The sequence below is a fragment of the Malaya genurostris genome, chromosome 3, assembly GCF_030247185.1.
Source record: "Malaya genurostris strain Urasoe2022 chromosome 3, Malgen_1.1, whole genome shotgun sequence".
In the NCBI taxonomy this organism is placed as follows: domain Eukaryota; kingdom Metazoa; phylum Arthropoda; class Insecta; order Diptera; family Culicidae; genus Malaya; species Malaya genurostris.
Genome location: NC_080572.1, coordinates 94,280,182 through 94,295,164, shown reverse-complemented (window position 1 = coordinate 94,295,164; position 14,983 = coordinate 94,280,182). Strand labels below are relative to the sequence as shown.

Sequence of the window (14,983 nt, the reverse complement as noted above, 5' to 3'; positions counted from 1 at the left end):
TTGTGGTTACTTGGGCAGCTATCATAGCATGTGTTAAGCGTCTCTTCCCTTGAACTGCTCGTTCTCGTGTAAGGGCTTCTAAAAAAATCGATTGGCAAGATTCGCCCTTTCTTTGATCAGTCATGATTTTTATGCTTTAGGTTATTTTTTAGATAACTCTATTTTTTTAGTGATACCCAATGAGCGTGCATATAATATTGTCAAAATATCAATTTTGTATAAAATGTTCAAAACGACGTATGTAACAATGAGAGATTTATTCTCTCTAGAGCCTTTGGCCAGAACAGTTGGAAAACCATTAGCAGGTGTATCAGTGCGCGTAACGCGGTTTTTTTTCTTCATCGATAACCTCACTTTTTTTTTTGAATTCTCTCTAAAGCGTGTTGAACGAGGTGTAAGCTATTTGTGGAGTTGTGAAAAAAATAGTCAAATCAAGAACGGATTGGACTCCATTGATCTGATCTCAATTACAAACGAGGTACGTAAATCGGCTACCACGTGGTCTCGAGAGAGACTCGTAGGTTAGCATGGATATTGAGGAAAATGAACATAACCTCAAAGAGGACAAAGAGTTTGGCACAGGCTATGAGTCGGATCATAGCATTCTAACGATACGTAGAAAAATGAACATATCTTCGGATGAAGAAAACACAGAAAAAAAGAAAATGAAGAAGGACAAAACACGACGAAAGAACTTGGACAATACGGACCCGAAAAATACAATCTCGAGCCACACGAACACTGACATAAATAAAAGTATAAATAACACAGAAAAAGCTAACACTAACACCAACATTTCAAACACAAATACAAAAAAAGATAAAACTAACGCACAACCTCGACTAATAAAATCCGATGCTAAATGTCCTATGGAGGACGGATGGATTCAAAACAAAAAATTCAAAACTTTTATTATGGAGCCCACTGACGATAAATGGAGATTGCATATTATGGAAATAGCCAAGCTACTCCAAAATATAAAAATCACCCAATACAAGGAACTAAAACTCGCGGGAAACCACCGTTATAAAATAACATTTAATAACCCAAGACATGCAGAAAACCTAATAAATTCCAAAATACTAACAGAAACATATAAATACAAGATATACGTACCAAAAATGTATCAAGAAACAATCGGTGTTATCAGGGATATACCACTTTCATTAACAGACAATGAACTACTGGAAAACCTAGAATGTAACACAATAAAGATAACAAAAGTTGAGCGTATTTTGAAACTAGTTGACAAAACACTTACCCCCACGTATTCGGTAAAAATTTATGCGGAAGGAGAAAAACTACCACAAGAAATAAAAATGTACATTATACCAAGGAAGGTCGACGTATATATATTCCCACTTAAATTCTGTTATAAATGTTTGCGATACGGCCATGTCTCGAAAGCTTGCAAATCAAACAAAATCAGATGCTGTAACTGCTCCTTCGATGACCATGAAGGGAAAGATTGTAAATTATTGAATATTTTATGTTTCCATTGCAAAGATACGCATAAGGCATTCGACGCTAAGTGTAGTGAGAGAGCCAGACAAGATAACATCAGAAAAGCCATGGCATTTAACAAACTCTCCTTTATAGAAGCAGAAAAAATGTATCCTAAGCAAACGCAGATACAACAACGTTTGCAATCCCTACAAGACTTTCCAAAAATCTCACAAAATCCCGGAAATGACAAAAATAACCAAGAACAACCAACTACCAATATAACCATAACTCCATCTAAACCAAAAGAAGCAAACTACATAACGAAAGAAGAATTATCACAAATAGTAAACACACTGAAAATAGAAATAGTCAAACAACTCAACCTGACGAAGCTAATAAATAAAATTAAAGACATCCAAGAAAAAATCAAACAAAATATTTCAAATAACGAATGCACGAATAACCCATCCAAAAACATTCTAACAGATATTAACGAGCAGTTGAACGAAATAATAAACCCAGAAATCCTAAAACCATCAGACACAACCATCAACAATAGGCCTAGTTAGAAATTTAAATCTACTACAGAACAATATAAACAGCATTAGACCCATTGCTAATCGTTCACTTCTCACAAAATTATTACAACAACACAACATTGACATTGCCATATTGTCAGAAATCTGGCTAAAACCCGAAGAAAAGGGCAAAATCAACGGCTATAACCTAAATAAAAAATCGAGAGACAACGGATATGGCGGAGTAGCCATTTTGACAAAAAACGAAATAGCATATAAAAAAATTACTATCCCGGATACACAACCCGTAGAAGCCATAGCCATCAAAACCACGAATACAGTTGAACCACTTTTGCTCGTATCGATTTACATTCCTCCGAGTCCGATAAACAACAGTCAAATAAAAAATCCACTCACCAACCTGTTGAATTTTCTAGAACAACAACAATGTGATATAATACTGTCGGGCGACTTTAACGCGCACCATCCCTTGTGGAATTTATCAAATAAAACCTGTGCAAGGGGAGAATTGATAACCGAATTAATAGAAAATAGAAATTTGATCGTATTAAATGACGGATCACCAACAATGATAAAACACCCTAATAAATCCCCTTCGGCAATAGATTTAACAATAGTCTCATCTAGCATCGCACCACAAACAGAATGGTCAGTACTCGACAATGAGATTTGCGGGGACCACAAAATAATTATACTAAAAATTTTAAAAAAAGCACAAAAATTTACCTACAATACAACCATAATAAATAAGAAAAAATCAATTAGGAACATTAATACAATTGAGCTAAAAAACATCACCTCTCCAGAACAGTTGAATGATAAAATTATTAATGAAATTGAAAAATCTAAATACAAGCCTAGCAGAAATTTTGAATAACAACATTCAAAAACTGTATGACGATAAACAATATAAACTCAAAAAATACCTCCAAAACCTAACTATAGAAAATTATATTGTCTTCAAAAAAGCAAGAGCTACATTAAAAACGGAAATAAAAAAAGTAAAAAGAAAAACCTTCCAAGAAATTACTGACGTACTCACTCCGGACCTAAACATTCAACAACTATGGGCAAAGGTCAAACTTATCAGCGGTGGATGGCCATCAAAAAATAACTTGAAATTGTTAAACAATAAAGAATCTGCAGATAAATTTATGGACCTAAACTTTCCTAACATAACCAACGAAATAAAATATGATCTACACAACTCATCAAATCCGTTGCACTTATCGATAATAGATCTAATGAACATAATAAAATCAAAAAAAGACCATTCGTCCCCGGGTCACGATAATATCTCCTACCACATCATAAAGCAGTTAGACATAAACATGCAGGAAGCTATAGCAAACATGCTTAACCAACTATTCTTTACGTTTCGTCTTTGACTCGTCAGTGCAGAGCAGTTCAAATTGAACTGCTTATTGCAAACTTAAACAGTTCAACTTGAACCGCTAAGCAGACGTAAAGTTAATGCTACTTGCAAAACACTTATTCAGTTGGTACCGAAGTACCACGTCTTTCCTGACGTGCCGAACGAAAAACGTTGTTTTCGGCTTATACTGGCCGATTCAGGTATGGTCATTTAGGGGTTAGCCTATGTTTGTGCTTAGGGCACATAACCGTTTTTACTATTCTTTACGTTTCGTCTTTGACTCGTCAGTGCAGAGCAGTTCAAATTGAACTGCTTATTGCAAACTTAAACAGTTCAACTTGAACCGCTAAGCAGACGTAAAGTTAATGCTACTTGCAAAACACTTATTCAGTTGGTACCGAAGTACCACGTCTTTCCTGACGTGCCGAACGAAAAACGTTGTTTTCGGCTTATACTGGCCGATTCAGGTATGGTCATTTAGGGGTTAGCCTATGTTTGTGCTTAGGGCACATAACCGTTTTTACTATTCTTTACGTTTCGTCTTTGACTCGTCAGTGCAGAGCAGTTCAAATTGAACTGCTTATTGCAAACTTAAACAGTTCAACTTGAACCGCTAAGCAGACGTAAAGTTAATGCTACTTGCAAAACACTTATTCAGTTGGTACCGAAGTACCACGTCTTTCCTGACGTGCCGAACGAAAAACGTTGTTTTCGGCTTATACTGGCCGATTCAGGTATGGTCATTTAGGGGTTAGCCTATGTTTGTGCTTAGGGCACATAACCGTTTTTACTATTCTTTACGTTTCGTCTTTGACTCGTCAGTGCAGAGCAGTTCAAATTGAACTGCTTATTGCAAACTTAAACAGTTCAACTTGAACCGCTAAGCAGACGTAAAGTTAATGCTACTTGCAAAACACTTATTCAGTTGGTACCGAAGTACCACGTCTTTCCTGACGTGCCGAACGAAAAACGTTGTTTTCGGCTTATACTGGCCGATTCAGGTATGGTCATTTAGGGGTTAGCCTATGTTTGTGCTTAGGGCACATAACCGTTTTTACTATTCTTTACGTTTCGTCTTTGACTCGTCAGTGCAGAGCAGTTCAAATTGAACTGCTTATTGCAAACTTAAACAGTTCAACTTGAACCGCTAAGCAGACGTAAAGTTAATGCTACTTGCAAAGACGAAACGTAAAGAATAGTAAAAACGGTTATGTGCCCTAAGCACAAACATAGGCTAACCCCTAAATGACCATACCTGAATCGGCCAGTATAAGCCGAAAACAACGTTTTTCGTTCGGCACGTCAGGAAAGACGTGGTACTTCGGTACCAACTGAATAAGTGTTTTGCAAGTAGCATTAACTTTACGTCTGCTTAGCGGTTCAAGTTGAACTGTTTAAGTTTGCAATAAGCAGTTCAATTTGAACTGCTCTGCACTGACGAGTCAAAGACGAAACGTAAAGAATAGTAAAAACGGTTATGTGCCCTAAGCACAAACATAGGCTAACCCCTAAATGACCATACCTGAATCGGCCAGTATAAGCCGAAAACAACGTTTTTCGTTCGGCACGTCAGGAAAGACGTGGTACTTCGGTACCAACTGAATAAGTGTTTTGCAAGTAGCATTAACTTTACGTCTGCTTAGCGGTTCAAGTTGAACTGTTTAAGTTTGCAATAAGCAGTTCAATTTGAACTGCTCTGCACTGACGAGTCAAAGACGAAACGTAAAGAATAGTAAAAACGGTTATGTGCCCTAAGCACAAACATAGGCTAACCCCTAAATGACCATACCTGAATCGGCCAGTATAAGCCGAAAACAACGTTTTTCGTTCGGCACGTCAGGAAAGACGTGGTACTTCGGTACCAACTGAATAAGTGTTTTGCAAGTAGCATTAACTTTACGTCTGCTTAGCGGTTCAAGTTGAACTGTTTAAGTTTGCAATAAGCAGTTCAATTTGAACTGCTCTGCACTGACGAGTCAAAGACGAAACGTAAAGAATAGTAAAAACGGTTATGTGCCCTAAGCACAAACATAGGCTAACCCCTAAATGACCATACCTGAATCGGCCAGTATAAGCCGAAAACAACGTTTTTCGTTCGGCACGTCAGGAAAGACGTGGTACTTCGGTACCAACTGAATAAGTGTTTTGCAAGTAGCATTAACTTTACGTCTGCTTAGCGGTTCAAGTTGAACTGTTTAAGTTTGCAATAAGCAGTTCAATTTGAACTGCTCTGCACTGACGAGTCAAAGACGAAACGTAAAGAATAGTAAAAACGGTTATGTGCCCTAAGCACAAACATAGGCTAACCCCTAAATGACCATACCTGAATCGGCCAGTATAAGCCGAAAACAACGTTTTTCGTTCGGCACGTCAGGAAAGACGTGGTACTTCGGTACCAACTGAATAAGTGTTTTGCAAGTAGCATTAACTTTACGTCTGCTTAGCGGTTCAAGTTGAACTGTTTAAGTTTGCAATAAGCAGTTCAATTTGAACTGCTCTGCACTGACGAGTCAAAGACGAAACGTAAAATAGTAAAAACGGTTATGTGCCCTAAGCACAAACATAGGCTAACCCCTAAATGATGCTTAACCAAGTTTTGAACAGCCGACAAATACCCGCCAGCTGGCTTACAATTAAAGTAGTACCAATCCTCAAACCAGAAAAAGATGAAAACGCGCCTAGCTCATATAGGCCGATTTGCTTAATTCCAGTATTTATGAAAACTATAAATACGCTAATAAAACGAGAAATTACCAACTTCATCCATACCAATAACATTCTTTCTTTATACTCATTCGGATTCAAACCAAAAACCTCAACGATTAACTGTATTAATTATCTGGTGCACAGAATAGAAAAAGCAAAATCAAACAAAAATTGCATCATAGTCACCTTTTTAGATTTAACGAAAGCATTTGACAATGTCGATATTTCTAAACTAATAACAATCATGATAGAAAAACAATTCCCAACACATATAACGGACTGGTTATACCTGCACCTACGCAGAAGAACAATCAAACTAACACTTAATGACGGTTCGAACATTACTAGAATCACAAATACAGGATTACCCCAAGGCTGCCCAATCTCCCCCGTATTGTTCAATATTTACACATCCAAACTACACGAAACTACAGAAGATGGTACGCTCATACAATTTGCGGATGACTTCGCAGTCATAGCCGAAGGAACAGAAATTACAAGCACCAGTAATAAGATGAACACGATACTGAGTACCGTGTGTACAGAGCTAGAGACACTACAAATGATAACTAATACGGAGAAATGCGCCACAATGGTGTTTATGAACAACGTACCGGATAACATCAATATACATATAAATAATAGGCCGCTAGACATAAAATGTATACACAAACACCTAGGAATTTGGATAGACCACAAATTAAACTATAAATCACACATCACACACACTATAAACATAGCTAAGAAAAAAATCAATATATTGAAGATGTTAAGCAAGAAAAAAAAGAACACTACAAAAAATTAGTAACTCCATTGTACGCTCACAACTACACTACGGACTAACAGTTTATGAAAAAGCCAGTAGAACCGATTTAGTCAGAATAGAAAAAGTGCAAAACCTTGCAATTAGAACATCATGCCGCTACCTACAATCGGCCCCAAATCACATACTCTATGTCGAAGTTGGAGAATTCCCCATAATATATAGGGCACAGTATTTAGCCTACAAAGAAATCCTAAAAACATTATACTATCAAATAAGCCCATTGAAACACCATCTATGGAGTCTAATAAACTCTGACGAAACTCCCAAATATATCAGCTACTTGGAAAAAATAGCATCCATAAATAATTTTCATATTCTACAATCAAAAACACTACAATCAAAAACAAAATAATACCCAAACTCCCCAAATTAAGTAAAAAAAACACCCCTCTTGCATTACAAAACCATACAGTAAAAACACTGATAGCAGAAAACTATTTCACATACTTTAAATTATTCACCGATGGCTCAAAAAGTGAAACCGGAGTCGGATACGGAATATACGATGAGGAAAACCGAATATCCTTCAGCTATAAACTAAATAAAAACTTCTCGATAATGAATGCTGAACTGGTAGCCATAATCGAAGCTTTAGAATACGCAGTCAGTATAAACCAATTCAAAATAGTCATCCTAACGGACTCACAGAGCAGTTGCATGGCACTCTTGGACAAAAAAAACGATAACTATATAGTACAACAATTTTACACCATAGCCAATAACAACAGCTTCCAAAAAATAATAATACAATGGATACCCAGTCACATCTCCATTACAGGTAACGACAGAGCTGACAACGCAGCTAAATTAGGTATAAAAAAAACCCAAACAGAATATTATCCCTTAACATTAGACGATTCTCTGACAACCTTTAAAAACGAACTACTAGAAGAATGGAACAAAGAATACACTAATCTATCTCAAGATAAAGGTAAAGAACACTTCCAAATAATGGAAAAAGTAAAAACTAGGCCTTGGTTTTCTTCAATGAAAATGTCCACGACACAAACAATCACTATGGGGAGATTAAGAACATTCCATACAGCTACCAAAGACAGACTATATAAATGGAAATTGACACAAACAGAGAACTGCGACGAATGTGACGTACAAGAAAATATTATCCATATTCTTCACAACTGTCCAAAATACAATCGATACAGGTGTTGTTATCCGATACTGGCCAAAAAGAACAAACTCATTGATGTCCTAAAAAATAAAAAAAATGATGAATACCGCCAAATCGCCGACTTCGTAAAAGAGATTGGTATTAATGTTTGAGAAATCCCCGCGAAAGTAGCAAACAATTTACACCGAACAAGTACATACAGCTCCACAGAGGCTATATGCCAAAATAGAACACGCAAACAAGAGAGAAATCAAAACAGTACTGCGAATTCGTATGTCAATTGACAAATCCCATCACTTGACACACTTGGCTAATATGGACCAGTAGGTCTGAGCCATCAGAGAGAAAAAAAAATGAGAGATTTTCTTTGTTTACGTTCTCTTTTGATTATTACGGCACTCTTAGCAATCCTTCTCTACAATTATTTACCGATAATAATAACTAAAGATATCATCTTTTAATCTGCTTTGGAGAAATTGCCGAAAACACCAGGAATATTTCGCAATAATCGAAAGAGAAAGTAAACAAAGAGAAACTTTCATTGTTGCATACGTCGTTTTGAAAATTTTATACAGAATTAATATTCAAAAATGTTTACAAAAATTCCCATTTATTCTGGTTGATTATCGTAAGGTAAACTAGTTGAAAATTTTTTGAATTACGTTTTAAAATGGTCCGCAAATGTTGCGTTCCTGATTGTACCTCGAATTACGACGCTGCTCTGCGTAATGGACAAAACCCTATCAGTACTTTCAAATTCCCCGACGATCCAGAACTTCGAAAGCGTTGGATACACGCTGTAAAAAAAGACGACAGTTGGAATCCTGGTAGAACAGCCAGTGTGTGTATCAATCATTTTCACCCGGAAGATATTTTAAAATACGACAAACCAGCGAAATTAAAGTTAGAAGCTGTGCCAAGTATATTTGGATTAATATTAAAGAATACTGGTTCGGTGGTTGTCAAACGCGGTAGACCGAAAAAGTGTAGAACGGAAATGTCCGAAGATAAATTAGATTGCAAAGAGCTTGCCGAAGATTATGTGACTCCTGTCGAAGATTATGTGACTCCTGTCGAAGATCTAATGAATGAGTTGATCATCGATTTTGAAAGTTTCAATAGACGCATTGCGGAGTGTGACAATTTGACAAATTGGTATTATCATCGAAATAATGATATTTTCTACATTTATAATATTGATGAAGGGGATGAAAATCAAGCCATACGGATCGAGAATAGTATAAAAATTTTCGAGGATATGAAAATGAGTCTTTTCATTGGAGAGGTAAAGCAAGCTGATGATGCCTTGAGATGGATTCTAGGACACGAAATGAAAATATGTCGATGGTCCCAATTTGAAACTATTTTGCAAAAGTATGATAAAACCATATACTCACGAGACAGAGATAATAATTCTCTTCCTGTACCAGAAAATACCACTGAAATGGACGGGGAATCAGCTGTGCTTGATAGTTCCACTGGCGATCGTTTTGTCATTGACACAATAGACAATACAAACGAGTCTTCGAAAACTATCAAGTTGGAAATAGAAGAGAATTTCGACTCACAAGAGAACATAGAATTTCTAACTATAGATGACAATAATGAGTCTACAATGATGGATGATTCGGATTTTCGGCCCCGAAGAAATCCGCTTGGGTCCTTTAAACAGCGGCCGCTAACATTTGAAGAACGATTAGAACGAAAAACTGTCCGTGACACATTGAAATATTTGAGAAACGTGCAATATAATTGTTTCATTTGTAATACAGAACATGAAACTAGCGATGAACTCGAGCATCATCTTCCCGAACATATTAGCATGCTGCCGTATAATTGTAAACAATGTGTGTCTGAGAATGTGACTTTAAAAACTCTTGCATCACTGAATAAGCATTTTCTGATGCACTTGAAACCGTTGAAATGCCGAAATTGTGATGTAAGATTTTCCAGTTACGGAACGAGATTGCTACATGAGCGGAATCTTCATAGCAACAAAGGACCATTGACATGCGATATTTGTGGAAAGACGTCGAAATCTATTCGAGGTTATCAGCATCATAGAAAGGTAATGAGTGCAGAATGATAGCAAATGTAGTACAATATTATAGATTTATATCTTTATTTAGGTTCATGTTGAACCGGAAAGGATGAGGTGTCAGATTTGCGAAAAAGCTCTTTCATCTAGTTATGAGTTGAAATTACATATGCGAGTACATACCAAGGAAAAACCAAATCAATGTCCTTTCTGTGATGCAAAATTTAACCGAGTTTCAAATCTCGTTGCGCACAAACGACGGTATCACTTCAAAGAGAATCCATTTGTTTGCACTGTTTGCGAAGAGCGTTTTCGGCTAAATACTGATCTAGCTCGGCATATGCTTTGCCATGATTCTGCGGACGTCAAGGCAACTAAAAGAAAACCCCTTCGAAGAGTTTCGAAAGTTACTGAAACTAAAGACTACCAGTGTAAAATCTGTGATAAACGTATGACAGCTAGAACTGATTACCATTCTCATATGAGAAAACACCGGAAACCGTATCAGTGCAGTTACTGTGGTCTTCAAATAGGACAACGAAGAGATTTCATGGATCATGAAAACACTCACACTGGTAATAGGCCCTACAAATGTGAGATCTGTTCGAAACGATTTCAAACGTCGTCCACGTATTATGGGCATCGTAAAGTTCACTTGACCGAGAAGCAATTTGCGTGTGATATTTGCGATCGTCGGTTCAGTCGACTAACGCATTTGACGGCACATTCCCGAACACATTCACTCTCTGAACGTGAGCAACGAGCAGCACAGTGTGACGAGACCACGGAGCAGATTAAAAACACCAATGCTGTATTAAAGCATGAAATAATTTTGGCTGATGATGAAACCAACGAATCTCACAACGATATTGTAATCTAAGTGATATATTTCAAAATTTTACACGGAATCAATTAAATTGACATCTTCCAAGTAGTATATTCTTTTTTTTAATGAGGTTATTTAACTTACGGATAGAGAAAAGAAGCCCAATCATTCGATTAATTTAGGGAAAGAAAAATGAATTTCATTTAAATGAATTAAACACCATCGAATATGGCTTTTGTACCAATAGTCATCTCATTGCCGAATACTTAACTTTTAATCAACGAATTGTGATAAAATCGGATAAAATATCTGCTTCGGCTCAAAGAAGCAATACCGAAAATAGTTCAAAAATTGTTCAATACTGCTGCTATAGCGACGCGAAAACTGGAAACAAAAGCACATATTTTCATCTTACCCTTAAGGTCAATCCATCGAATAGAAACAGCAGATATCACAGATGAGATGATTACTGGAGCCGATACCATAGATCGCTATTTAGAGAAGCCTCCTCTTTTTTGTATTCGATATTGAAAAAAATTATATATTATAAATAAACCTTGCCTAGAGACTGAGAAAAATTCCGCAATGACATGATTCTGACCCCGCCAGACAGAAGCCCCTTTAATCTATCTAGTAGAGTGATGATGCTGTTCTTATATTACTCAAATTTTCGTAAATATTACTAAGGGATTCTTAGAAAAAAAAACTTTTCATTGAAAAGAAGAAAACAGTTCTGTTCCAAATTTAGAATTCTTTCACCTTGTCGTTCCGGCACTGGAAGTCAGATCCAGATGAAACTGAATAAAGGCTATAGCAGGATAAGCATGTGAAATCTGCCCCCAAAGGGAATTCATATTGTTATACCACATTCGAAAGGTCATAGACTGGAAACAATTTTCACAAAGTTTCAACCCTTTAACTGCCATATTGACGGAGCTAGAGTGGTTCTATTGATTTTTATTTTATTTGATTTTTGAAGAAACTGCTCCTCCGAAAAATTGAAAAAAATTGGTAGTATGGTAGTCAACGTCGCGAGTATCCCACATATGAAATTCGGTTACGGCAGTCAAGAACTAGAGCAGGTGACTGTGTACAATTCGATGATTCGATAGTGTTTCATGGAATGGACAAATCGTTTTGCACTGTGGGGTCTCGTACAACGCGGTTTCCTTTTTGCCAGCTCTGTACATTTCACTAAATACATAGCGAGTTGAAACAACAGTGAATTCAATTTTTCTTTTCTATATTGGTGTCAAACAGAAGTGGCCAAGGTTGGAATCAATTTCTTAGAATTGTTTTTCCATAAATACGTTTATTTCTTAAGGCAATTTACATAAGTTGTTCTTCGCCGTAGCATAACTTTTACATACAATTCTTATCCTAATATAATACTAATATAGTCACAACAATTTGAGTTTAATAAAGCATATTCCTCTTATTTTTTAAATATCATGTTATTTGAACCAAACGATTAACTGCTATAAATTATAAAATAAGCAGAAATTTTTATACATTTTGTTGTTGATTTCATAACCTATTTGGACCTTTTTTTTCAGCACATCATTTTTAATAAAATTTTGCTATTGGATGAACTAATGGACGCAGTAGGAGTCAGAACTAAGACTCAAAAGGGTCAATTATTAAATTGAAACTTCAATTGTCTTCATGAAATGATTAAGAAGTTTCATGTAAGAAGGGTCACCAAAAAAATTTCTTAGAATTATTTACTGTATTTTTCTTTTAAATAGGAAATGGGATAAAAATTGTTATAAAAATACATTGCTATTTGAAAGCACACATTTTCTCTCTGATTGTTTTCGTTTATTCTATGGACTTAAGCATTTCTGACAATATTTCCGCCGGTCTCACAATTCTGGATAAAAACCGAGCATAAGGAAATGTAGTGAATAATGGCGGCCTCGTGTGAACAGCAACCAACAGTTGTTCTATTGCCAATAGCGCATTCACGACAACGGCGCTGGATTCCCAAATATCCAGTCGAATTTGGAGTGTACTCGACATAGCACTTGTAAGCTCTTAAAAATGAGACTTATTACGGGCCCGAATAGCTTTTTTGTGAAGAAATTAATAGACATGTTCGATAAATGCTTGACTTGAAATTATGCAAAGGTTATAACTCAAAAACGAAAAATAACGCATCATTATTTTTTTTATAACTGTTGTTGTTTCAAATTTTAGAATAAATATAAAAATATATAGCGCTCTCAGTCTACAAACCATGAAAACCATCATAAAGATATTCGATTGACGTTTTCAAACACAAAACTCCAACTTTATCTTTATCATACATTTTTCCAGAAAACTATATACATCCCTCGATAACATATCATGCGTTTTTTTTGAGAACGGCCAATAAGCCACCTGTCAACTTCCATTTTCGAAAGAAATTGCAAGCGAGCTATGAAAGATAGAATATTAAATTTGAGACCAGACGAAAGAGAAAACTTTTTCCTGCCGTTTACTATTATGACTTACTCTCAGCGAGTGCCGAGTCATTCGAAATTACTCTTCAAAGTGAATGTTGATGTATGGCTTATTGGCCGTTATAAAAAAAAACGCGTGGTATTTTTATGATAACTTTTGACACTGTAATGAAATTTTCATTCTTCCTTTCATTATTCTTTCATCGGCAACACGTAAAAAACTGACACCCGCTCTAGTTTGTTTGTTTTGTTTTATTTTATTAGCGACTTTAACCGTTTCTGGTCATTCGCCGACCCGCTCTAGTTCTTGACTGCCGTAACCGAATTTTATATGTGTGATACTCGCGACCTTCATATATTACTACCATTCATATATGAACCACATACCAGTAAGCTCTCGCTTTGTAACTTTCTCGGTTGTACCCGAAGTATGATCGTGTATGTATTATGCAAAGGTTCCTTTTCGTTACTTTGATTTCTAAGCCCTGCGCTTGAGTTGCATAAACTACTAGAACAAAGCACCATGCGTTTCCTCCGCTCAGAATTTGATGGGAACGCATGGTCGACTTTTATTTTGTAGAAAAAATCAAATATTTTGGTCGTCCACATTTTAAAAAAATATGAAAGCATACCACTTTAACATGTTCAAAAATTCTTTATTTATCTCTAAAAAATCAAGGGTGGTGCAAAAATTGGAAGAGGGAAAAAATCTGTTTCAAAATTTTCTAGTATTTTTTTAAGGAAAGAAATACATATTCAAAGATTTTGAAAAAAGTTGTAAAGCATCTCCATAATGACTTAAACATACCTGATTTTTTTCAAATTTTTCGGAGGAGCAGTTTCTTCAAAAATCAAATAAAATAAAAATCAATAGAACCACCCTAGCTCCGTCAATATGGCAGTTAAAGGGTTGAAACTTTGAGAAAATTGTTTCCAGTCTATGACCTTACGAATGTGATATAACAATATGAATTCCCACATGCTTATCCTGCTATAGCCTTTGACGGATGTAAAGGTATTTGGGCTTATTTTGCACTGGAAATAATTTTGACTAAAGAATTGATATTTGAATTTTCTTTGCAAGATTTTTTTCAGTGTCTGAAAATAACCATCGATCAGTCAAAAATAACCATGCTTTTAAGCGGGGTTATTTTCGACAACATCAAAATAACCGCTCGAGTGTCAGATTTAAACCAAAAGTTTAAATTAACCGCGAAATGGTTCACAGTCTAGAAAAATAAGTTGAACAAACTTCGGGAATTCTCCAGTAAAACTAGTCCAACGGGGCTCCAACTCTTCATATTAAAAATGGCTTATTACCCGTTCTAAAAAAAACGCGTGATATCAACTTACCGAAATCTTGGTGAACAACTTTTAGACAACCAAAATTCGGTGATTCATCAAAGTATCCATTTTTCTTCAGTGCAAAACTGAGTGATGTAAATAAGTGCATGAGTTCATATGTGGAATTAGTTGCAAATAGAAATTGAATCCGAATATAGCGATATGTTTCGTGAACAAAATTGTTCAATATTCGACGATTATTCGTGACAAGAAATCCTCCAGAACATTCTTACGGGAATCTTCGCTACGCTAATCTACTGCATGAAATTGATCGGACTCCGGTATGATATATTTCTTTAAATATTCAATG

At 35.9% G+C, this 14,983-nt stretch overlaps 1 protein-coding gene across 1 annotated transcript; it reads left to right on the top strand.

Moving 5' to 3' along the window:
- The first annotated feature begins 8,368 nt into the window (after positions 1-8,368).
- Positions 8,369-10,990, top strand: LOC131438103 (zinc finger protein 572-like). The gene is made up of 2 exons (XM_058607911.1): positions 8,369-10,089; positions 10,151-10,990. The coding sequence occupies exons 1-2, from the start codon at positions 8,692-8,694 to the stop codon at positions 10,937-10,939; spliced, it is 2,187 nt and encodes a 728-aa protein (XP_058463894.1). The 5' UTR covers positions 8,369-8,691; the 3' UTR covers positions 10,940-10,990.
- Positions 10,991-14,983: the final 3,993 nt, after the last annotated feature.